At 40.9% G+C, this 27,493-nt stretch overlaps 1 protein-coding gene across 1 annotated transcript in view; it reads left to right on the plus strand.

The window, feature by feature from the left end:
- Positions 1–27,493, plus strand: part of tmtc1 (transmembrane O-mannosyltransferase targeting cadherins 1) — a 276,866-nt gene that overhangs the window by 119,741 nt on the left and 129,632 nt on the right. The window contains exon 5 of the mRNA XM_030439340.1: positions 25,209–25,290. Coding sequence (XP_030295200.1) covers positions 25,209–25,290 — 82 coding nt within the window. The remainder of the gene's footprint in view (positions 1–25,208; positions 25,291–27,493) is intronic.

The following is a 27,493-nucleotide window of genomic DNA, read 5'->3' on the forward strand; positions in this document are numbered from 1 at the left end:
AAGCCAGTTTCCCTGAGTTTAGACCCGCCCAAAAGCTCCTCGATTGGCTCTGCCGTTTCTTGTGTGATTGGCTGTCCCCGCTGTCACTCCATCTTGCTTGCGCACCGGTCTGCTAGTTGCCCAGAAGTCCTTAGTAGTCTGCCACTGTAAATTGGGCGTTTGTTCTGGTTGGATCACGTCCACGAGAAAGATTGTAATATCAGAGGTTTCATTTACATTAAAGGAGAACTTCGGTCGATTTAAACATGCAGCTTCATTGCTCAAGCTACCCTTGACTTGCGAGTACCAAAGACGCGAACAAATTTGGTCCAGCCATTACAGAGCTCCGTGAACGGAGATGTAGCATTGAACGCTAACTGCATGGGGTCAGAACTTCACGCTGTGTTTTAAGCATCTTAACATGTTCCACATCTCACACCAGAAGTTATGCAACATCAGCAGACACCTTAGCACACAGCACTGTAGCGTGTATGACTCAAACTGAATAAAAAAGTAGTTAAAATAGTGTGTTTGTGCAAGGAGCTACTTACCTGTTTGTTGACATCCGCGTCTTCCGGTAGCTACACCAAACTAGTCAATCCGTCGAGCGTGCACTTACTCCCTCACTGGCGGAGACGGAAACGTATTCCAGCATTTTCGTGTGTATGTTCATAATGTACATGTCCATGTTACAACCTGTCATGAGCCATGAGCCTTACAATAGCCTGTTAAGGATGTTAAGTGCACACTCGGTGGATACGCTAGTTTGGTCTAGCTACCGGAAGACGCGGATGTCAACAAACAGGTAAGTAGCTCCTTGCACAAACACACTATTTTAACTACTTTTTTATTCATTTTGAGTCATACACGCTACAGTGCTGTGTGCTAAGGTGTCTACTGATGTTGCATAACTTCTGGTGTGAGATGTGGAGCATGTTAAGATGCTTAAAACACAGCGTGAAGTTCTGACCCCATGCAGTTAGCGTTCAATGCTACATCTCCGTTCACGGAGCTCTGTAATGGCTGGACCAAATTTGTTCGCGTCTTCGGTACTCGCAAGTCAAGGGTAGCTTGAGCAATGAAGCTGCAAGACCGAAGTTCTCCTTTAACGTTTGAATCGGTGTCCATGTGCGTATGTGCGTACGTGATTGCGTGTGTGTATGTGTGTTTGGTAATTAGGCGCAGCCATGATGTAAATTACCAAATAATAGCCGGGGCGTTTATTTGGGACCAGACGTTTAATCCAATAGTTATGCGTCTTCTGCAAGTGAAGTTGTTGCGGCGGAGGAAATGATTCAGCCAACCAGCACTCGCGACAGACTGGCCCTGTTGCTGTCCTCCTCGGACAGACGCTGATGCTCAGTTTTATTTTTTCACCAATCTCTCACTCTTTTGGGGTCGACAGAGAAACGTATAGCGGCTGCTTCTCCCGAGTTTTCCTCTGCATATTTTACGAAGAAATTTTAAATTTCAAGTCGTACTTTTTATTGTTTTGCTGCACTGGAGCCATGGCGATCATCAGTGTGATAGTGACTGACAGAAAGCAAGCACAATACGTAAAAAAGGCGAAGAAGAAAAACTTGCAGCGTCTTCTTCCTTGATTAAAAAAAATAAATAAATTAGACTCTGCATTTATTTGAAACCGAAATTATACAAAAAATATGAAAATATACACCTGCACCCAGCATTAAAAGGGGACCCTGCGCATAATTGAAACCCGGCTATTATTTTGTAATTTACGGTACTCAAAGAAATGCGTTACACCCATCCTGCAACACCTTCACTGGCTCCCAGTAAAGCAGCATATCCTTTTCAAGATCCTCCACATCAATTCCAAAGCTCTCAATGATCTTGTATAGTGTCTTTCAGTTTTATTGAAAGTGCTGATAAATAAAATGTTATATTATTATTATTATTGTTGTTATTGTTATAACTGTAGAGCCTCAACAATGCAAATATATTTTTAAAAAAGCGTATATTTAATGCCAAAGAGATACACTTATTTTCATGTATTATTTTTATGTTGAAAGGCTGCAACTGTTTAAAAAAACATACCAAAAATGAAAGATTTAGGGAAAAACACAATAAAACCTCGAATTGCTAATGTGATTTTATACATCCAAACTCATGAGAATTGTGAAACTAAGTTTTTTCCTGTATAAAATGAGGTCTGTTTACCATATATTCCAAAAATAAGTGTAAAATTGGTGGTACTGTGTTGGAGTGAAGTTGACTAACAAGGTGAAACACAGAATCGGGTGATAATGTTTTGCTACATGCTTCACAACCAGTGAAACCAAAAAAGAGAACAGTAAACTTAAAAGTAGCAATAGAAAACTAGAAGAACTACTAGAAAACACAGTGAACTGAAAGAGTTGGAGTTTTATTAAAAATACTTGTGTCCCCCCCCCACCTCTGAAATCAAAATTTCGTCCTTGAGTAGTCACGTCTTCTTCCTTGATAAAAAAAAAAAATAAATTATTTACACTCGGCATTTATTTAGGAGCGGCAGCGCAGTAATTGTAATTCATGTAATTCACACAGAAAGCTGCGCTGCCGCTCCTAAAGAGACGTGACGGTAGACGTCATGGTGATGACACCGGGGTGTTTCCCAGGTGTTTCCCCTGCGGTTATTTATCAAAATATATACCTGCACCCAGCATTTAAAGGGGACCCTGTGGTTAATTGAAACCCGGCTATTATTTGGTAATATACGGTACATTTACACCCTGCTCTGTATGCAGGCGGCCCGCTGCTCGTTGAGCACAGTAACTGCGGAGTGATACGTGCTCTAGATACTTTATTCATCCCGAGGGAAATTCAGTTTCTCAGCTGCACGATAGACATCATCATTCAACAACAAGAGAACAGATCATAAAAAATAGTGCATATAAAGGATAGTTAAGAATAAAGAAATTCAAGGTAATAAATACATAAATAGTTTTTTTTTTTTCAAGTCAGAGTCTCCGAACACCAAAAAAGTCTCTAATAACACCAGTAAAAGTCACTAGATTTGTCGGTAGTCGCTTTTGACAAAAAAAGTCGCCACAAGGATGATTTGTTTGTGTGTTATAATAGTCCAACCACTTGCATTTCGACATGGGGGGAATTTTCGGGATATTTTTTTTTTTTTCAGATTTTTGTTTTCCCCCCCATCCTGTAGCCTACTCGCGCCCCCCAGGGGGGCGGGCCCCACCGGTTGAGAACTACTGCTGTAATTTAATAGTTGCACATCAAAATGAACACATCTCCAGACCCAGGAACCCCCCGTTCTGTTGCATCACACTTGTCTGTGGCCACTGTGTTGCTCATGATGCCCCCCTCATCCCTGAAGATCCCTGGTGGGTGAGGAAACGACAAGCTAGACTGATGTCTTTTAGCTTAGTTTCTTTATTATGCTTTTGAGCAAACAATGTGTGGGTAGTCTGTACTGTGCTTAATGAAAGCATCCTCTGGTAAACAGGCTCGGCCATATACAGGAAAGACGAGGAGAGCATGCCAGCTTCCTGCAAACAAGATCCTGTATAATATCTGGGCAATACAGTCCTTGCACTGTATCACCACCAATGATTTACAGCAGGGGTCCCCAGACTTTTTTCGGTGGGGGCCACATTAACTTTTCTTTCTGTGGTGGGGGGCCGGTGTCAGTCCATAACAGGAAATGATATGGGCCAACTACCACTGTTCAGCTATTAAACACCAAGTCCTTACCACCATTACCCATTAATCTCAATGTCCCAATTCAAAATGTTGCACCATAACTGCATATGAAAAACACTACAAAGGGATCTACCATGTTAAATAAAGTTTATTTAACATTTAATTTATTTTCATTAATTGTATATATTAGGAATTGAGGAAAACATCAACACTTATAGAGAAAATACAGCACTGAAAAAATGCAATACTGCTATTTCATGACTTTTCCTAAAAGTGTCTGTATTTTAACTTTGAATAGTTTTTATATAAATTACACAAAATATGATATGTTAACCTATTTCGGCCATAAGCGGTCAAACTGACCGCACATCACTTCGCAGGGTTTCATGGTTCCATTTTTCGCGTGGTTTGCTGCTGTCATCGTCTCTCTTGTCTCTAACTGTGTTAGCGGTCTCCAGTTGTGCCTCTTTGTGAATTTACTTGTGAGTTAATAATTATATAGTTGTATGAAGTAGCTTGTTTGGCACCATGGGCAAACAACAATGGGAGTTCCTCCCTCCATGAAACAGCGAGCGGAACTGTTCACAATACGAAGTGCTGAAATGATGCGAATCTGACTGTGTACCAGCCAAGGAAGAATCTCTGCATCCTGAGCACCTGCACACAGGTGTGGGCACCTTTAGTGGGGCGAAGGCAACACCAGAGTCTGTGATGTACTACAACAACACCAAGTACGCGTGGACATCCCGGACCAGATGGCGAGGCAGTACTCCGTCAAAGGCGGAAAGATAGCCAGTGTCGGTCTTCTATAAAATCCTCGACCTGGCTGGGATCAATGCCCGCATCTTATTCAAGGAGCACCAGCAGCAGGAGAGCCCGGAGGAAAGTCCTGCAGCAGCTGGCAGAGGAGCTGAGGGCAGAATGCATGGAGGGGAAAGCGGCCACGGCAGTCGGCACAAGGTGGGCAGTAGCGGAAGCAACCACCACAGCAGCAGCAGGCACGGACACGGAGGCAGTGCCGGTCCGAAAGAGCTGCAAACGGAACCAAACCTCGGACGCTTGAAATGCCACAAGCTCGTGTGTGGTGACTGTGAGGAGAGCGGAAGTAATCTGCAGACTGTGACCAGTGATCACAACAGCTCTTCTTTTGTTTGAGATCAGCTCGTTTCCAGCTTTTTCGATTATTATATTTTTTTAACTTATATATTTTTATAAAATCATTCATAATCAAATAAGTTACTTTTAATTGTTCTAACTTTTCTCTATTAAATTCTTGTGTATATGCAAAAATAACGGTTTACTATGTTATTAATAAATTAAACTTGTTAAAATGTGCATTTTGGTGTAATTTCGTTAAAAAGAAAAATATATCATGACATAATGAATGCATTCATCACTCAATCGGATATTTACATGAGAGATTATAGAATTTAAAATCTAGCAATCCAAATGACGGCTTACGGCCGTTCAAGTAGTTGTGGATTTCCGGCCTTCTAAAGTCCAGCTGACACTTTGGTCGAATCAGAAACATAATTTGACCAGTCTAACTCTTGGGTCTTGTAAAGCGCACTGTTATGCCTTAACCAAGATACAGATCATTAAGATTAATTGGATCAGATCTGACTAGAATGAATCCATCACAGTTGCTGGTAAACTGATTCAATTCACCCACCAGGCGCCTGCACACAAATTCCCCCGCATTTGGCGGATGGCGGGTGCTAATTTCGATCCCTGTAGTGTAATGAAGACATACATTCATTCTTTCCTCGTTACATAGTTAGATATGATTATCGAGAGCTCTCTCTCTCTCGCTCTTGCTCTGGCGTCTCGCAGCGAGGATGGCGCCCGACACTGCAGCATGTTGCCAAGCTCTATAGGAAATGCAAATTTAGAAAATAGGCACGTTTAGAGAGATTGTTTGGGCTTTTATTTTGGTTTTATTTTGGTGATTAACTAACTTCCGCTTGAGACTTCCGGTAGGGATTGGATAAATTGCGGCTTTTATTTTGGTTTTATTTTGGTGATTAACCAACTTCCGGGTTGGGACTTCCGGTATGGATTGGACATATGGCGGCGCCCTTGTCGGCCATCTTGACTGCAGATGGGTGCCTCCAAGTGAGGCGAATGGATGTGGTGGTGGTGGTGTATTTTTTAAAACAATTTTGGGTCGGGGGGTGATGATAAATGACACTTGAATATTAAATCTGTGTCTATAATAACCACACACTGACATGTAAATGTGACATCTGTCTTGATTCGTTTAATTATAATATAATATAATATTTATAATAGAAGCCTACTGCAACTGTACTTTTTCTTTTTTACCATTAAATGTTATTTTATACATTATCATATTTTATAATGTTCTGTCATGGACTATGTCACTTCACTGCTAACAGAAAAGAGAGCTGCTCACTGCCAGTTGCAGCTTCTTATCTTGATCTGCAGTCTTTGTTAATTTTTTGTCATGATTGTTATTATTAGTACTTAGATTATCAAAAATCACAGTTACATGTCAGGATGTGGTTATTATAGACAGATTAAATATTTAACTGTCATATGTCATCAAAGTAACAGCGTTACATACATTAGCAGCTGTAAACACATAAAAACATTATAAAACATATTATGTGGTTTGGTGTCGACTTGTATACTGAACGTATCGGGAGTAATCAACGTTTATAATCATCAGAGAACGTTACAGACATTGTTTTTGGTTGCTCTCCGTTTCCAGAGAATTCACAGAGAAGCTGGAGAAGTTTGTGACATTTTCATCCCGGATTTTTGTGAGGAGGGAATTAAATGCCTGTCCCAAATAAATGCCTGGTCTGTTAAGTGGTTGAGACAAATACACGCCCGGCTATTATTTGGTATTTTACGGTAGATCCCGCCTCATCAGCACGAGCTGAACAGTTTCCATTTTTATAGCTAGCTACGGGAATTTGTTCATTAATAATTAGCGCATTTTTTGACCGAGCAAAATTCTTTTGATAAACTTTAGATCAGGTCGAGCTGAAGAGTATACGTGCCAAGTTTCACGCAGATCAGACAAAATCCCAAGGAGGAGTTCTAAAAAAGTAGGTTTTCCAGTTTTTGCGATTTTGCGAAAAAACTTTATAACCGCAAATGGGCGTGGCCATCGCAAAGTGATTCAGCTCCATTCAGGGAATCTGAGGATACAAGGTTTTTTATTTTTTTTTTATATTTTTTTGGCCTTTTATGGCTTTATTGATAGAACAGCTAAAGATATGACAGGAAACAGGGAGAGGGAGACAGGGAGTGACACGCAGCAAAGGGACCCAGGCAGGGAGTCGAACCCGGGTCTGCTGCAGAGCCTCAGCACATGGGACGCACGCTCTACCCACTGAGCTAAACGGCGCCCCGATACAAGGTTTTTGAATGTGCGGCATAGGGTGTCGGAGTTATAGGCAAAAACGTGTTGGCCTAGGTTATAGTGCCCACTGCAGGTGGATATTTGTCGTTTTTTGTGTCTGAGAGTCTGGACCAACCCTCCAAACTGCACCGCCCTCCCTTGCACGGTTTAGCCTTCAGCACCACTTTTAGCCGGAGAAAAATAAAAATAACTAGAACTGCAAGCAGTTATGAACGGGGGCCAAGCCCCTCTGCGCGACTCGGACCCGACGCACCGCAGAGCCCACGGAAGTTGGCCCCAAAGGATGACGGGCTCGGGGCAAAAGTCAACGTCTGAGCCGTAGTATTCGCTGTAATGGGAAGTGTACCGGAAGAGCAAAAGGCTGAATGTGTGCCGATTTGGATTTGTTGTAATAAGCCATGCCAACATTGACCAGTCATGACCACCTTCAAGATATGGCCTCAGGATTGGCCCTACATCATACTGACCAAATTTCGTAAAAATCGGTGAAGCCGTTCAAGATATAAAAACTTCCCATCTTTTTAGCGCCCCCTAGTGGCCAAAATTCGCCAAATTCGGCTCATCTCTTCCCAGTGTCATGGCAACCAAGGAACTCAAATTTGGTGTTAATACCATTTAGTTTGACTGAGATATGAAACAGTTTAAATTTTTATAGCTAGCTACAGAAATTTGTTTGTTAATAATTTGCAAGTTTTTTGACTGAGCAAAATTCTTTTGATGACTTTAGATCAGGTCCCGCAAGTTTCATGCAGATCAGACAAAATCCCAAGGAGGAGTTCGAAAAGTAGGTTTTGCATATGTGGCGATTTAGCGAACGAAATGTGCAGCAGAAGTGGGCGTGTCCTATGTCAGAAAGCCCACATTGAGCAGTCATGACCACCTTCAAGATATGGTCTCAGGATTGGCCCTACATCATACCGACCAAATTTCGGAAAAAAAAAAAAAAAAAACGGTGTAGCTGTTCAAGAGATATAAACTTCCCATATTTTTAGCGCCCCCTAGTGGCCAAAATTCGCCAAATTTGGCTCATCCCTTCCCAGTGTTATGGCAACCAAGGATCTCAAATTTGGTGTTAACAGCATTTAGTTTGACCGAGATATCAAACAGTTTACATTTTTATAGCTAGCTACAGAAATGTGTTCGTGAATAATTTGAGCATTTTTTGACTGAGCAAAATTCTTTTGATAACTTTAGATCAGGTCCAGCTGAAGAGTGTACGTGCCAAGTTTCACGCAGATCGGACAAAATCCCAAGGAAGAGTTCGAAAAAGTAGGTTTTCCAGTTTTTGCGAAAAAAAACTTTCTAAACGGAAGTGGGCGGGGCCAATCGCAAAGAGATTCAGCTCCATCCAGGGAATCTGGGGATACAAGGTTTTTGAATGTACGACATACGGTTTGGGAGTTATAGGCAAAAACGTGTTGGCCTAGGTTAAAGCGCCCCCTGCAGGCGGAAATATTTAGTTTTTTGTGTCTGAGATATTCGCAGGAGTCTGGACCAACCCTCCAAATTGCACCGCCCTCCCTTGCACGGTTTAGCCTGCAGCACCACTTTTAGCCGGAGAAAAATAAAAATAAAAATCTTTACAATTACAATAGGGTTCCTAGCACTGCTGGTCCTAGGAAACGCGTATGCTTGCATACACGCTCCCTCGGCCCCTCGGGCTTGGCCCCCTAATAATAACAGACAATAGTAAAACACCAGAGGAAAATGATAAAACGGTTAAGAATTAGTTTAAATCAAAATATTGGGTAAAGAGGTATGTTTTAAGACGGGACTTAAAAATTGCAGTGGATGTAGCTTCTTTGATATCTAGTGGGAGGCCATTCCATAGAAAAGGAGCACGGTAAGAGAAGGCCCATCCACCAGCTGACTTTTTATTGATTGATGGGATGACAAGGAGGTTCGAACTAAGAGAACGAAGAGGGCGTGTTGGAATGTAGGGAGAAAGTAGTTCAGTTAAATAAGATGGTGCAAGTCTATTTAAATTCTTATAAGTTAAAAGAAGAACTTTAAAATCGGCTCTAGCCTGAATGGGCAGCCAATGTAATGATGCCAGGACAGGAGTTATGTGACAGAATCTGCTTGTTTTTGTTAAAAGTCTGGCGGTTGAATTTTGCACAAGCTGAAGACTCCTAGTAACAAAGATGGGGAGGTCAGAAAAAAGGACATTACAGTAATCTAAACGGGAAGACACAAGGGCATGGATAACCACCTCGGCGCTACGCCGGGATAAAGCAGGGTGGATTTTGGCAATATTACGCAGGTGAAAGAAAGCCGTCTTGGTGATTTCCTTGATGTGAGTCTGGAAAGTCAAGGTTGGATCAAAGATAACACCAAGTTTTCTAATGTGCATGCTTACAGAAATCGAACCATCAATATTAAGACAAAGACTCTCGGAAGAGAACTTATAGTTATTAGGCTTAATCACCAGCAAATCGGTCTTGGCAGTATTAAGCATGAGAAAGTTATGACTCATCCAGATCTTGATTCGGTTTACACGTTTCCAGATTTTGTATTTAAGTGGGGTCATTAGGCTGTAGTGGAATGTATAGCTGTGTGTCATCAGCATAGAAATGGAATTTTATACCATATCCTGCAATTATCCTACCCAGGGGGAGCATATAAATACAGAACAACAGAGGGCCCAGGACAGACCCCTGGGGCACACCAGCAGTAACTGTAGAGCATTCAGACAAAGAGTTATTAAAACTAACGCAATGGGTTCTACTAGATAAGTAGGACTCACAAAAGTTTTGTAAGATTAGTTCAGTGCAGGGTTCAATAAAGGAATTTAAGAATAGGGAAAAAGATTTTGATTGCATATAACAATTAAAATAGTCACCCTTCTACCTTGTATTTGTTTTGGCCTAAGCAGTGTCCATCAATCTTTCCTCTACTTTGGTACAGCAACTTATCTCAACAATCACTGCCATCAAATACATTAATTATCCCTAAATTGTGTTTACACGTTTCCAGATTTTGTATTTAAGTGGGGTCATTAGGCTGTAGTGGAATGTATAGCTGTGTGTCATCAGCATAGAAATGGAATTTTATACCATATCCTGCAATTATCCTACCCAGGGGGAGCATATAAATACAGAACAACAGAGGGCCCAGGACAGATCCCTGGGGCACACCAGCAGTAACTGTAGAGCATTCAGACAAAGAGTTATTAAAACTAACGCAATGGGTTCTACTAGATAAGTAGGACTCACAAAAGTTTAGTAAAATTAGTTCAGTGCAGGGTTCAATAAAGGTATTTAAGAGTAGGGAAAAAGATTTTGATTGCATATAGCAATTAAAATAGTCACCCTTCTACCTTGTATTTGTTTTGGCCTAAGCAGTGTCCATCAATCTTTCCTCTACTTTGGTACAGCAACTTATCTCAACAATCACTGCCATCAAATACATTAATTATCCCTAAATTATGTTTGCTGAACCCCTGACTTTTCACCAACCAACTAAGTGACTTTAATGTATCAGTATTATGAAAAGCCTCCAGTCATTAAAGAACATTATATAGATTATTAAATTTTAATGAGCACCAGTGACTGTCAGGCATTAATCAGATGTTTATTAATAGTTGTATAGCCATTTGGGGACTAAAATATCATTCTCTTTATCATTATTATGATATAAAACTACTGATATTGAGCAGCTCGGCTGTGAGTTTAGAGAGACCACTACACAGCATCCACTCCACCGATTTAGTGCCAATGTTTTAGCCTGGAGTGTTGTCCCCCTGTCATGTTTCAGCCATGATAGGAAGAAGAGAAGAAGGAGAGAGGGAAAAAAGAGAGGAAATGCCACTTGGAATGTTAGGAATTTCAGCTGTGACTGGAACATGGCAGGGCATCCAATGAAGCCAGAGCAGCTGGAATTATCAGATTTAATCCATAAATAACACAATATCACTCTCCAAATGTGACTGTATTTTATACCCGTGTGTGTGTTTTCCTTTAATTCCCTGTGTGTGAGGAAGCCGACACCTTGACCTTTTTTCCTCTCTCACTTCCTACCGCCCACAGTAACTCCCCCCATAAACCCCCCTCCTCCTCTCCATTCAACCTCCCCTCTGTCACAGTTATCACAGCAAATTAGTGTCCTGTTATGCAGATACACAGAACAGTCTTTCTCAAGATCCTATGGGAAAACTTCAGCCCTGGGTCTAAAGACACAACCAACATCTGTTTGTTCCTCTCGCCCTCAAGTGTGTGTGTGTGTGTGTGTGTGTGTGTGTGTGTGTGTTTGGTTGAGTGTGGGGGCATCTCATTCTTTCACTTCCAGCGTGAAACCAATCTTCTTAGTGTGGCTCCATCTGAATGGATTTTCCCAAGGACGTAGAGTGTTGCTTTGCATTTCAAGCCGCGGAGAACAGTGTCTTTACTACAGCCTCTTTCAGCCATAGGGTGGTGGATTTTTAATCATCCAACCTAGAAAAGATGCTTTCATATTGCAGACTCTGCCAGGCACATAGCTTTTCATCGGATTCATCACAGCAACAAGTTATTAAAGCAATGGGCCTTGTAGTAGCAATTTAATACAGTATTTCAATTTAAAATTCTGATTAGATGCATGATTTAAACTTATATGTATTTTATGCTGCAGTGATTCCGTGTGGTGCCTCATGAATAGGCCACATGACATCTTCATATCGTTTTTATTATTTCACATTTATTCTTCATATCAAACAATAGGTGACAACTTCTTTTTCAACCATATCAGAACAAGAGAAATAAGCAATGAACATCAAAAACACCCCTTTGAACACACATCACATTTGCCTGTCATAACAACACAGAATGGTTTTCGGAACCTGAGGCAAACCTCCTGCACTGTAGTGCATTGTAGACCCAGCAGAAGGGACCACAGAAGGGGCTGTCACAACCACACAATAAAACCGAACAAAACTGGCTGCAGTACAGATATTGCTCACTGATAACCCTTAAACAAAGCCCATGCGGCCGAACTGAAACTGAGTGAGGCAGCAGCAAAACACGGTTGCTCTGTGCTCTGACGAGCATAAAAAAACAAGTTCTGTAGTACATATAGGAATGATGGTGCACAGAGCCTCCCTCCTCAGCTCAAACTTTGCCTAAATGGCGTTGAGTGATTGTCTAAACAAGCTCTCAGCAGACACTGGCTCATCCAAATAAACTACTCTATCTCTATCTGGAGAATCAGAGATAGTCTGCCGCATGTATCTCTGTGCCACCAAAGTATCAGCCTCCCCTCTACCCAGGGAGAGCACTGCACACGCTATATTTTTTCCCTGAGAATGCCACATTGTGAATAACAAATATGTTGCCGGTTAGCTGTTATGCTAACCATAACCCTAACCCTTTTGTTCAGAGGACCATGGAACCTCGAACAGTGAACTGCAGTTTGACACAACTGGGACACAACACAACATATTTACAGTAAATTGATACACTACTCACAATAAGTTAGTTAGTTATATATTGTTATTTACATGAGTGCTTTTCCTATTTGGTCTGAATTTTAATGAAATAAGTAAAAGTTCCCTTTGATATTACTAATAATGAATGAGAAGAAACACCATTTTCATTAGTTTAATATTTATTACCCCAAAAATTTAGGCAATGACAGCTTGACAGCGACGTCTCAGGCTCCTCACTAGCCTCATGATGTTGTTCTGAGGCAATGCGTTCCACTCCTCCACAAGTGCTACACGCAGTTCAGCCAGGTCATTTGGGGGTGGGGTATGATCATCCAGTCTCTGCTTCAGCTGGTCCCAGACGTGCTCTATGGGGTTCAGGTCAGGGGACATTGCTGGCCATACCATATGAGGCACTCCGACTTCCTGAAGTCGAGCTATGACAATTCTGGTATGATGTGGTGGAGCATTACCATCCATGAACAGAAAGTTGGGGGTGTGCTGGCGGAATTGGGGGATGGTGATGGGTTCTATGATGTCTCTGTGGTAAGAACGTGCAGTGACTGAGCCATCTACACTAACCAAATCTGTTTTGCGCTGACTGGTGATGCCTGCCCAGACTGTTGCACCTCCTCCACCAAAGGGAACCCTGGGGACCATGTTGACTTCGGCGTATCGCTCACCTCGCCTTCTCCAGCAATGCTGACGACCATCATATCTGTGCAAGGTGACCCAACACTCATCAGTGAACAGGATGGTAGACCACTGCTGCATTGTCCAGGTCACATGGTCTTGTGCCCACTGCAAACGTTCATGGCGGTGTCTTGGTGTCAGTGGAGTCACCTGCAACGGTCGTCTGGCATTCAAGCCAAAGCGGCAGGGGCGGTTCTAGGGGGGGGCAACAGGGGCCAGTGCCCCCATAACTCTGAGTCTGGACCCCCCTGTGGCCCCCCTGACAGGGAGTCTGCATCAATAATACAATGACAGATTTCTTGCAATGATTTTGTTCTGAAGGGAAAGGCAGAAATAAAGTGTCTCAGCAGTTTACTACCCAATCAAAATTGTTGAAATTGTAAACACTGCTTTGTCTGAATGAGGGATTTATCCTTTTTTCCGGGTTGTATGTGCCCCCTAACAAAAAAGCCGGACCCAACCTGGCCCCCCTATGAAAACTGGTCTAGAACCGCCACTGCAAAGCGGTGGAGTCGGTTTCGAATGGTTTGTCTGGAAACCCTAGTACCCCTCACATCTCGTAACTGGGCCTGCAGCTGTGTGGCAGTTGCATAACGATGTCTGAGTGCATAGGTCCTTAGGTACTGGTCATTGTTGCGGTCTTTCACTTGTGGGGCTCCACTCCTGGGTCTGTCACGAACTCTGCCAGTAGTTCTGTGTCTTGATGCAAGTCTGCTGATGACACTTTGAGACACACCAAGTTCACAAGCAACATCTGACTGCCTGCCACCGACCCGAAGGCGCGCTATGGCCAGATGGCGCTGCTCATCCGTTAAGTGACTTCGTGTGTTCATGGCTGTTTGAATGATGAACTTGGAATGACTTACTGACAATACCAGCTTTTTATACCCACAGAATGTTGAAATTGATGCCACATTGAAAAGGGTTGTCTTTTAGTTTTTTGTATTGGCCCCAATATGTAAGGCACACTGTACACAGTGAGACCATTACCTGGAAAACACAAAATGAGGTGTGTCTATCACCCCAATACAATTGCCTCCCTATCCCAAAACTCTCTGAAGTGAAACAAACACTGTATGTATGAAATCCACTGAGTCTCTCACAATATCCCTAACTTATGTGAGTAGTGTATATTAGTACTTCAGCAGTTTGGAGGAAAAATATATTAATGTATCAACTACAAATGATAAGAAACAATGCCGTCTTGTTAAAACACAAGGTAAAAAGTGTTTTTCAGGTTAGTTTAGAGAGCCACAATAGTGTCGTGGTAATTTTAGTATCAACTGGTAAAACTTTCATGTGTGTTGAAAGCATTTAAGCATATGAACCCAGAAGGTTATAATCCGGTATCTGGAGTTGTGGTAAGTATGTTACATCAGTTGTTTTAATGTGTCAAATGCATTTAACACTCTGCTCACTTCATTCTCAGATTTAAGCTCTGGGTTTGTGAACATTAATTAGGTTGACATTTTCAGCCAGCACAAGGTGATTACAGATCCACATTAAATCTGTGAGGTTAAGTTATTTAAAACTAAAGTCATTTACAGATTTTGAAAGGTCTGTTAAAAGATTTGAAGGAATTCAGATGTAAATGTAAATTATAGAGAGTTCCATTCATTCTAATGGACTAGTGCAGTGCCCGTAAGAAAAGTGTATTCCTATAAAAAAGTGGGAGGTTAAGGAGCTTTTTCATGGATGGCCAAATGAGGCTGTGTTTGAAGGTGGGACGGCAGGGATATTTGGGTTTGTTGTGAAATCCGATATTCCAGGGTATAATTGGCTGTTTTTGACTATTTTTGATTTTGCCATTTAATTTCATCTTAAAAGCTATTTACTTGGTGTCATTATTTTCAGCACAACCTCACATGTGTGACTGTACAGGTATTTTTTTTATTTTTACATATTGTATTAACACAATGGACCTTAAATCACAAAAAAAAAAAAAACATGAAATCCGAGTAGAAAAAGTTAGATTTCTTTACTGTGAAAACCACAAATATGTTTAACAAACCATTTATTTTAATTTTTTTTTTACTTATAATGCAAATATAAATTGTTGTTTATCTAAACGTGTGCATACATTTAAAAAAATTACAAAGTTATATGTAACTATTTACATTTAAATGCAGGCAATGCTCAGGTCTGCCTGCAGAGTCCGAACCTTTTTGTCATTCTGTCTTTCAGCACTGCAGACCTCAGCAGAACAGAGGGAGCAAATACTCTGTCAAAGACAAATATAGAAAAGTAGAAAGGGGAGTAGGGAGCAAAGGGAAGAGAGAGACAAGATGAAAAGGATGAGACAGAGTGTGAGACAGAGAGAATGTGTGTAGAATTCCTGTGAGATCTCCTCTCTCACCGTTTTTATGATGCTTTGAAAGCTCTCCACAAGGGAATATCTCAAAGTGATGGGATGTTGAATCGATTCTCTATGCTTTCCTTTCACTTACCTATCTGTCTCATACACTCTGTCTCATCTTATTCTCCTCCGGCTGTCAAAGTTTGAATCAACATAAAGGACGGACAGACTTGGTAACATCCATTTAAAAAAATGTAACAATTTGAAGAGTTTCTGTTGGACTTAAAAAAAATTTGACAAGCATTTTCCTTTGTTTTATGTATTAAACAATCCGTCCAGAAATATTAGTCAGATTAATTGATAACAGAACTTTTTCATAGCCCCAACTGAAATGTTTTCACAGTGTGCTCCATCTTACTAAATATTTTTCTCCAGACACAACTGTGAAATAAATCTAACCCCAAAAGCTCAGTGGGTATAGCGGGCGTCCTATTTACAGAGGCTTTGTCCTCGCTGCAGCGGACCTGGGTTCGACTCCCGGCTCAGGTCCCTTTGCTACGTGTCACTCCCTCTCTCTATCATCCTGTTTCCTGTCTAAGTCTTCAGCTGTCCTATCAATAAAGCCAAAAGGCTTAAAAAAAATACTTGAAAAAAAGTCTCAAATTTGACAATCAAAATTTTAATCCTTGAAAAGTCTTAAATACATCCATATTTTGCATATAGGTCTTAAATTAAATGTAGTTAGGTTAATTTACCGCTTCTTTTGTTGCCTTTTTTTGTTTTTGTATTGGGGAAATGTGTTGCTGAGATTCATAGTTAGTTGGGTCAAAGACGAATAAGGATTTCAAAAATGGAAAAAAATGAAATTGGCTAAAAATACCCATTAAGTCACTTTCTGTCTTTATTAGAGTGTTTTGTATATCACTCAACAACAGGAATTTGTTTTAAGAATGCAATAAACATTTTTCAGTGAATTATATGATTTCTCCCTTGGAAAATGTCCTTCCTGGGTAATGTAAATGTTTTTCAAAATTAATTAAAATTTCTATCATTGTTGGCATTTAAAAGTTTTTAGATGATTATAGTTAGAGCTCAACAAATAATTACTTCTCAGAAAACAACATTTTTATCAGAATTAATGTAATATATTTGGACATTTATAGTGAAATGGCTTCATTCGTTCCTGTTTGTCACACAATATTTAGTGCCAAAAAGAGAAAAAATATGGAAAATGTCTTAAAAATCTTTTACAATGTAAGTAAAAGGGTTGTTATTGTATCCTCAACTCAAAAAACACAATACTGTAATATAAAATGAAATTTGGGTTGAATTATTTGACTGTGTCATTGTTACCCAGAATGACATGCTGTTAGCCAGGAATGACCACTGCAAGATTTCAGTGTCATCAAGTATTTCATTAAAGGCTGTTCAGGAACATAATTTGTAACAAACATAAAACAAAGAAACTGACAACTATTAAAAGATCTGAAAAAGTGATTTTTGTAAGAAAACAGGTTCAGTTGTTTGTAACATCAAAACATAAAAACATTCAAAAGAGCTTTTTATTCAACAATGTCAGTGTTAAAGTCACTAAGTGACCAAGTCATTTGCGATGTTAAAATATTAAAAAACTAGAGTTGATTTTTCTGAATGTAATAAAAAGTTATCACTTAAAATGCAATGGATTTGATTTCACAATAAAATCAACTTAAAGCAACAAATCTTTCAAAGAGTTCAGTAACTGAGTTAAAACTGACCCTTAAACATTGAAAGCTTTACTAAAACTTTATTAAAAAACATAAAGATTAGTTTGTAGTATATAGTACATATAAAAGATATTTATTAGATAGCACAGTTGAGAGAAATAGGAAACGGGTTATGTCCTGTGGTGCTATCATTGAAAAAGATAACAAAAAATGTCATAAAAGTTCAAAAATACATAATATTGCCTCAATCGTTTAATTAATCATTAATTATAATAAAAATATAACATTACAGCATCAAATCAATGCCTAAAAAGCTACAGATACTGATACAAATCTGAATTGATTAACATGTCCATTCTGGATAACAAAGGACATGTCCTGGGTAACAGAATATCTTTGTTATCCAGGGAGGACAAATCGTTATCCAGGGAGGACAAAAAAAACAAAATTTCCTTTATAATCAGGCACTAACTGGGTCTACTGTATAAAATATTAGCTTAATCTTCAATACATCAATGTAATATTTCACATGAAATAGGTCATTTTAAAAAGTTAAAAAATTATAAATGTTTTATTAGCGTTATCCAAAAAGACACATGATTTGAGGATGTCATGTACAACCAACCGAAAAGGTAAAATATCAACATTTTAAGAGAGACTTACTGACATTGTGATCTGTCTTGGGGGTCCTTCAGAGTCTGTTGGCTGATGCAACACCCTACAATATGACTATCCACATCCAAATATGGTCATATATAGCCACTTTATGTGTGTTACCCAGGAAGGACATTTGGGAATCACATTACAAAATTCAACACAATTATGCCCCAGTACATAATTAATGCTTTTATTAAGATTTTTGACATTTTTAGCATATTTTTGTAAATAGATTTTAAGCCCGGACGTTATCCAGGAAGGACAGTTTTGTACTTTTAAGCTAAATGGCTCCTTAAATTTTCACCTCTTATAGTGAATACTCACTTGAGTAAGTAAAGTGGGGAGAGTTGAGTAACAAACTGTAGTGTTTTAACATTTTTATATATTTTTAACTTTATAAATATGCTTCGGACACCAGAATTGACATGCCGCGTCTTTGACCCAGTTGCATGTGTTGTACTTCTTTCTGAAGTATCCAGGGAACTTATGTGGCATTTTGCCAACAGCCCGGTCGGAATTTATCGCTGTACACTTCACCAGTTTCGGAAAGACTTCGACAGCGGAATCTGCTATAACTATGGGAAAGTGTAAAGCGTTGGCTTGAACAACCAGAATTCAGATGGTTAAAAGCCAAGAGGACCCTTATGCACACTTTTGGTGTGAAAGCGCTGGTGTCACACACAAAATTGGAAAAACACCAGTTAGCTAAAAGTCTCCAGCAAAGTCACACTATCACACACTTTTGTACACCTTTGTCACCAGTTCCCGGTCCAAGTTCATCCAGTTCTGCTCGACCGGAACTCTGCGCTGCCTATGGCATCTCGCAGTCGAGCGACGTTCAAGCTATCTTCAGCTCAACTCCGACGTTGAAAGCGGAGTTGCTTTGGATTTGAACAGTGTTGCTAAACATTTTGGCAACAGTAATGATATAAAGAGTTGTACCCCTCTCTCTACCAGTTTCATGAGAGGGGAGATATGCAGTGTTAGGAAAGTTCACTTTCTACATTAGGGTTTCTCAACGGGGGCGGTACCGCCCCCCAGGGGGCGTTCTAGACATTGTGGGGGGCGCTGGGAGCGTGAGGGCTGAGAGGGGGGCGCTCAGGCAGGAATGGGGGTCGTCACAACTTGTCTTGTACAAAGTTCATTTGAACTCTACATTTTAAACTTTCGTGGTTTCCCAACTTTTTTAGTGCAAATAACCAACCTTAATAGTCTACTTTATGGGTGTTTCAATAAATTCTACCGAGCTACATGTTATGAGATCGGTGTGTGTCCTTTTAAGAGCGAGAGCGGTGTGTGTGTGTGCGCGTGTGGTCGAGAGAGCTGAAGGGAGAGATATCCTCTCTGCTCCCTGACCATGATTGGACGAGCTGAGCAGGAACGGTCTCCATATTTACGCCCGTAAACAAACCACAGCAGCAGGGAAACCTCTTTCCGACACTTGGCTACTTTTGACAGCTGTCACTTCCAGCTCCAGCTAATAGTTCGCGGGCTAACACTTCAATAGCCAATTAAAACGTACACAAGCACGATTACGTAATCACATTTAATCACAATCCATTTACATTACAATCAAACATGGCGGAAAACAAGAAGAAGTGCCGGCAGTACAATGCAAATTACATAAATTATGGATTTATTCCATCACCAGCGAATGAACATCTGCCGATGTGCCTGCTATGTGAGCAGGTTTTCTCAAATGAGGCAATGAAGCCGTCGCGATTACAGGAGCATCTGTCAAAAAAACATCCTGACAAGGCATCAAAAGACTCGGTCTACTTCCAGTCACTGAGAGATCAGCGTTCAAGGCGCCCTACGATCAACACCATGTTCGCTCGGAGCGTCAACCAAACAGAGAGTGGGTTGGTGGCATCTTACGATATAGCTCTGCTGATTGCAAAGGCCGGCTTACCGTTCACTGCAGGGGAGTCTCTCGTTATTCCTGCAATAAAGGAGGCGATCTCCACTGTCATGCAGCGCGACCCTGCGCCAGTCACCAAGGCCATCCCGCTCAGCAACGACAGTGTGGCCCGGCGCATACGGGAGATGTCCATGGACACTGAGCAACAGCTGTGTGCTACGTTGCGCGGCTGTCGCTTTAGTATCCAGCTGAATGAGACCACCACGGCCGACAACAATGTTCTCCTGATGGCCTATGTCCGTTATGTGTCCGGGAGGGATCTGCCTGAGGATTTCCTGTTCGGGGAATACCTGGCCACAGACACGCGAGGGGAAACCATCTTCGCCGCCCTGACGGAGTTCCTGCGGGAGAGGGACTTCCCAGTGACGAACATCATCGCCTGCGCCACGGATGGAGCGCCAGCTATGGTCGGCAGATACCGGGGATTCGCCACCCTCCTCAAGCAGCAAGTCCCCCAGGTGTTGACAGTGCACTGCATACTGCACAGTCACAACTTGGTGGCCAAAAAATGTCCCCGTCACTCCATCAGTCCCTGGATGTTACGGTCAAGGCGATCAACAAAATAAAAGCCCATGCGCTTAATGATCGGCTCTTCAGACAGCTGTGTGGGGGCAATGATGAGGCCTTTAAGCGTCTGTTGCTCCACACAGAGGTGCGCTGGCTGTCAAAGGGCAGCTGCTTGGCCAGGCTGTGCGAGCTTTTCCCTTCAGTAATTGAATTTCTCGACCAGGCAGACGCAACCTTGAAGGCCAAGCTGTGGTCCTGTCGCCATGACATTTTTTACCTCTCCGACTTCTTCGGAAAAATGAATGAGGTCACATTGAAGCTCCAGGGGGATGGGATGATGCTGGTCCACTCCAAGGCCACCATCTGCAGCTTCCTTGCAAAACTGGAGCTCTACCAAGAGGCGACAATTCATTAACTTTCCGCAGTTAGCCAAGGTAGGTTTTTAAATTAAGGCCTGTTCATACTAAGCAAGATATATAGGCTATATATATGATAAATATAATATAATATATTTATTTATTTATTATAGGCCTATATAAATATTATATTTTACTGTGCTTGTTCAGGTGTTGGATGAGCTGACGGATAGTCACCTGCTGCTCTACACCGACCACTTGAAGGCAGTCAAGGCCGACATGGCGATTCGGTTCAGGGACCTCCAGCAGTTAGATGTGCCTGACTGGGTGATGGAGCCATGGAAAGCAGATGCTGTCAGCTGTGAGCCCGAAATCCAGGAGAGCCTCATTGATCTCCAGAACGACGAAGAGGCAAAAGCAACGTTCCGGACCTCAGGTTGGCGTGCGATGTGGGTAACGCAAGGTCAGCGTTTTCCCCCGTTGTGGGAGAGGGTCCATATCCTGCTCCTCGCTTTCCCCACATCGTACCTCGTCGAACAGGGATTCAGCCAAGCGCTCCACATGCAGACGAAATACCGCAACCGTCTGAACCTGGTTAGCTCTGGAGCTCTCAGACTGAAACTAACATCCCAGTGTCCAGATGTGAAAAAGCTGGCAGCGGCCCACCAAGCACAGGGCTCTCACTAGGTTGCTTTCAAAAAATAAAGCGTGTGCAGTCCTGTATAGTTCCCTTCTTTAAAATAGGCTTTTTTTTCTTCTTTCTTTTCCTTGGTTCATGTCAGCATCTCAGTCCTCAGGCAATGACCGTTGCTTTTTCAAATGTTTAATACGCCTAGAGTGCATTAATTAACGCATGAGCGATTTCTGCACGAGCGTTTTTTTATTGGTTCATTCACTGTTGTTCACGTGAAGTGTGCGTGTTGTTGTTATCTCTGACTACATAAGCCTACTAAAACTAATTTTCAACAAATTCTGCTGTGGTGGTATTTTTCTTCCCAAGTTCCACGTTGCTTAATACACCTGGGGTTATTTTCAAATGTTGTGATATTGTAAAGTGATATAAAAGTTAACCACTTCTATTCAGACTTAATATGCAATTCATTCATCATCCTCAAAGGCTGTGTGGGCTTTCTCTCAGTAGAAACACCAGTTTGACTTAAATTCTATCTCACAGCTCTTTGCAGAAAGATCCTAGCAACTCAAGAGCTCAAGGTCCAAAAATTCATGGTCAGATTTGCTCAGCAGCACATCATGTTGTTGGGGGCATAAATACAACTCCAATCCAATAAAAACAGGGACTTTAAAGCAAACGAATGGCTTCTCTCATCATACAAAACCCGATGTCAATTGAAGTCCTCCGGTCTTAAAACACTGTTTACTACAAGAGCATTTCAAACACCAGAATATATAGTGTGGGGGGGGGGGGGGGGATCATGGTATGGTCAGGGGGGCGTTTGTACAAAAAAGGTTGAGAACCACTGTTCTACATGAACTAGTTCAAAGTTCAGTTTACAAATTTTTAAAAGGAACTAGTTCAGTATATAGTTCATAATTAAACATTTTTGAACTAAGTTCACAGTTCCAAAAATGAACTAGTTCAGAGTTCTTTTTTTTTTTCAATATGTTGCTGCGAGCTATTATTTTTCAAAATTATTGCCACAGCCCATATAAAACCACAGACGGCAATTATTTGATCAGTTTTAACACTGAAATTGCAGCTTTCCCACAACATAGGTTGTCCAGCTGTGGCTGGGAGATGAAGACAGCGGAGCCACTACTGTACACTGTTAATGCAATTTGGTTGGTAGAGGATCTGTTTTGGCTTGCCATTTCCATGTCTTTTGATTTTTATTCACTTGCACATACTTTGAAAGTCTCGCCGGGTGCTTTAGTTCAATGTGCCGTTTCAGGTTTGTGGTAAAGGATAGAGTACAAATTAAAAATAAAATACATAAATAAGTAAATAAATAATTTTAAAAAAGAAGAAGAAGAAAGGGAAAAATAAAATAATAAATAAATACATAGTTCAGACAGTGGCTTCAGGGAAAAGCTTTTTTTTATAATGACTCAGTAAGGTATTACTTATTTAAGCAACGAGCTTAGTTCCACCGGAAAAGGAGCAAATTTAGGTAGTGATTTTGCACATTTTTGTTTGTGAATAAAACATTTGCATAGGATAACAAAGTTCATCATGTGTTAAAGAGCATTATCTTCTTGGATAACATAGCAAATAACATGTTTAGGGTAAGAGAATGGACAGAGTTAGCAGCGTAAAAAAATGAGATTCAACATCACTCCAAAACTTTTTAGATATATCACAGTAAAAAAACAGATGTGAAGCCTTCATTTGTTTTTGCCTCCATGCTTAGCACATTGATGACGCATGCGCGGTGCGACTCTGTGGTGGCTGGTGTTGCCAGTGTTGTGTCCGTTCAGGACGAATTAATCTGTGTTCGTTTGGTAATGCCTCATTGCATGTTTGGTATACAGCTGTTTCTGTCTGAAAAAGTTGAGTTTTGTTTTGATCGAAAGTAAAGCGAGTTGCACTAACAGCCATATTGGGTGTTTTCCGCTACATATAAAGACCTGTTCACAGTGTGTTTTAGCCGGTTTTCGCCTGGAAGGCTCATTGGAAATCTGGCACTGTCTTGAACGAAGTTAAACTGTAAGAACGCGCCGTTCACAAACGCCAGAATGAACGCGTTCACAATAACGTTCATCAGGCAGAAAATACGTACGCTCAGTTCACGTTCGCACAAAATATGAGCAAGTTCATGAACGATTGTTCGTTGAATGCGTTCAGGCACAACATTGGAGATATGTGACAGCCCCTCCTGTCCTTTCCTTTCCTGCAGCCTCTCATCTTCCACAGTTGAATAAACTGAGTGGGACTCTCTCTCTCTCTCTCTCTCTCTCTCTCTCTCTCTCACACACTCACACACACACACACACACACACACACCAGGGTTATTATAGTTAAGTAAATTAAATTAAATTCCCAGATAAAAACTAAACTAAAACTACTTTATCACTTCTTAACTTAATTAAAACAAACTGAAGTAAAAAAAAACAAACTGAAAAACTAAATTAAAATAAAAACTAACACACTCACTCACTCACTCCATTCTTCATTACTTGAGATGCTCTGTTCATGGCAATAAATTTGGTTATTTTTAAAAGTAAGTCTAGGACCACATTTTTCCTTACTTTTCCATACTTTGTGTAGGTCTTAAATTTTGTTCAAAAAGGTCTTAAAAAGTCTAAAAAATGACTAAGCTATTTGATGGCATTTAGGAGACACTTTACTGATGGCCTACTCTAATAAATCTTGGTTATTTAATTGCTTATGTAATGTATATCAGGCTGCAAATTACACATCCAAAATATAATTTTACCTGAGTAGTACTGCCAATCCATCTTGAGCACTGATGGAGTCCATGAAATTTGTTTTATCTCTACTGTCCTCTTGGACAATGGTCAGGATAATTCATTGTGACTCATACAAAGGTGTGATAAAATCTTGTCTTCAAAAGACCACAAAACATGTAGCAGTAACAGGTCATCAATATCCATTTTCTTTAGCTGCAGTGAACAGTTATTTACAGTCAAACCTCTCAAAGTGTGCAATTTGTGCTCAGACAGTTCAGCCTCCTGGAGCTCAGTGAGCTTTCTGAATTCACATATTAAAGCACTGAAAGTCAGATCTCTTTTGTTGCAGACAAAACTGCTCATTGGCATCAACTGCTATCTTTGTAGCAATAATGTTAGATAACACTGCAGCGTTCACTTGTTGCTCTGCTTTCCTGTCAAAGAAACTCTACCTCAGCTGCATTTCATGCTGGTTATTTTCAGGTTATGTGATGTTTCTAAGGTTTCCTTAACAACCAGTCATAGTTTATAGCAGAGAAGAGTTCTGATGTGCATATGAGCAGGAACTACAACACTACAACACAGCCATTGGAAGCTTGCAATAACTTAGATGTTGCTACTGCTCCATCTGCATGCAGCTTGTTGTTGATGCCATATGCCATTAGATACCAGTATGGTTCGCATTCTTAAGTTGACCTCTGTGATGGAAATCCTTATTTAGAGGTGACTAAATACTAGATGTTCCTCACAATGTTGTCTTTGTGTATTTAATAAAGTGGTAAAAGCAAAAAGTAAACAGAGTTAACCAATTTTAGCTGAAAGGCCAGCCTCATCAACCAAACAAATCCTGGCAGAGACTAAGCAAGAGTCAGAGACAAAGTCACAGTTTATAGCACACTCAGAGATAACTTGAGAAAGGGAGATTTTACAAAACAATATCCAAATGGCCAGATGGCCTTGGATGTACACCCAACAAGCACAGACTGCAATTGGGCACAAACACTTTCCTGTAAAACAGTGAATTCACTGTTCAAAAGTAGGATGAGAGACCTGGGTTACTGACCAAACACCCTCTAACAGTGATTATTGTTGGAATACAGAGCTATTTATCACTTATTTATATGTGTCACTTACAGCAGCTGTAATGTTAGCCATAGTTCTGACTCAAAGCATGAGTGCCCTGTGGTGCCCTCTTTTTCTTTTTGTCAAATTGAGAATTGAATGCCTGACAATTGCCTGACTGACCCCTCTGTATGTCTGTGTGTCCCTCAGTCACCTATCCGGCTCCAAGGTCGGAGACCTCCTTCACATCTGCAGCCCCTTCATCAAACGAGCCTGCTTTATCTCTGGCTATGTGAGTATTTGTTAGATTGATTTCATTTCTTTATGGTATGAAACTTAATTTAAGGAGACTTATCACAGTGAATATTTCATTCAAATAATTTTGCATTATTTTTACATAATTGAGTTAAAAATGATGATTGCAATCCTGCCCTGTTCAATTTTGTCATTTTATTTTTAAATGTCCCAGAGTAAATTGTCTGTCAGATGTCATTTAGCTGTCAGCAACAGTTAACAGTAACCTGTCTTAGGATTGTAGCCAGGGTGACATATACAGTGGGGCAAAAAAGTATTTAGTCAGCCACCAATTGTGCAAGTTCTCCCACTTAAAAAGATGGGAGAGGCCTGTAATTTTCATCATAGGTATACCTCAACTATGAGAGACAAAATGAGAAAAAAAAAAATCCAGAAAATCACATTGTCTGATTTTTAAAGAATTTATTTGCAAATTATGGTGGAAAATAAGTATTTGGTCAATAACAAAAGTTCATCTCAATACTTTGTTATATACCCTTTGTTGGCAATGACAGAGGTCAAACTTTTTCTGTAAGTCTTCACAAGGTTTTCACACACTCTTGCTGGTATTTTGGCCCATTCCTCAATGCAGATCTCCTCTAGAGCAGTGATGTTTTGGGGCTGTCGCTGGGCAACACGGACTTTCAACTCCCTCCAAAGATTTTCTATGGGGTTGAGATCTGGAGACTGGCTAGGCCACTCCAGGACCTTGAAATGCTTCTCACGAAGCCACTCCTTCATTGCCCGGGCGGTGTGTTTGGAATCATTGTCATGCTGAAAGACCCAGCCACGTGTCATCTTCAATGCCCTTGCTGATGGAAGGAGGTTTTCACTCAAAATCTCACGATACATGGCCCCATTCATTCTTTCCTTTACATGGATCAGTCGTCCTGGTCCCTTTGCAGAAAAACAGCCCCAAAGCATGATGTTTCCACCCCCATGCTTCACAGTAGGTATGGTGTTCTTTGGATGCAACTCAGCATTCTTTCTCCTCCAAACACGACAAGTTGAGTTTTTACCAAAAGGTTCTATTTTGTTTTCATCTGACCATGTGACATTCTCCCAGTCCTCTTCTGGATCATCCAAATGCTCTCTAGCAAACTTCAGACGGGCCTGGACATGTACTGGCTTAAGCAGGGGGACACGTCTGGCACTGCAGGATTTGAGTCCCTGGCGGCGTAGTGTGTTACTGATGGTAGCCTTTGTTACTTTGGTCCCAGCTCTCTGCAGGTCATTCACTAGGTCCCCCCGTGTGGTTCTTGTGATCATTTTGACCCCACGGGGTGAGATCTTGTGTGGAGCCCCAGATCGAGGGAGATTATCAGTGGTCTTGTATGTCTTCCATTTTCTAATAATTGCTCCCACAGTTGATTTCTTCACACCAAGCTGCTTACCTATTGCAGATTCAGTCTTCCCAGCCTGGGGCAGGTCTACAATTTTGTTTCTGGTGTCCTTTGACAGCTCTTTGGTCTTGGCCATAGTGGAGTTAGGAGTGTGACTGTTTGAGGTTGTGGACAAGTGTCTTTTATACTGATAACGAGTTCAAACAGGTACCATTAATACAGGTAACAAGTGGAGGACAGAGGAGCCTCTTAAAGAAGTAACAGGTCTGTGAGAGCCAGAAATCTTGCTTGTTTGTAGGTGACCAAATACTTATTTTAATGAGGAATTTACCAATTAAATCATTAAAAATCCTACAATGTGATTTCCTGGATTCTTTCCCCCCATTATGTCTCTCATAGTTTAAGTGTACCTATGATGAAAATTACAGGCCTCTCTTATCTTTTTAAGTGGGAGAACTTGCACAATTGGTGGCTGACTAAATACTTTTTTGCCCCACTGTAAGCAAATGTAGATAGGAGATTCAAAGACAGAGAGCATTCAAGTGCCTGTGTTGCTGCTAGTCTGTCAGTTCAGTTCAGTTCAGTTCAGACAACTTTATTAGTCCCCAGGGGGCAATTCAGTTCAAGCAGTTCTGGCATAGAAAAACACAAACAACAACCATGACATAACAATGAGCAGCAAGGCGACAAACGGGGGTACACTAATGTGCAGATCAGTACATATCCCAGGGGGCCAAGGCACTTAGGCCACTGTCACATAATTGTGTGGAGTGGCACAACTAAATAACAGAGACCAAGAATAAGAGTAAAATAGTAATAAATAATAAGTGGCACATTAAGTTACAGGGACACTGGGAC

This window comes from Sparus aurata, chromosome 14 (genome assembly GCF_900880675.1).
Source record: "Sparus aurata chromosome 14, fSpaAur1.1, whole genome shotgun sequence".
NCBI lineage: Eukaryota > Metazoa > Chordata > Actinopteri > Spariformes > Sparidae > Sparus > Sparus aurata.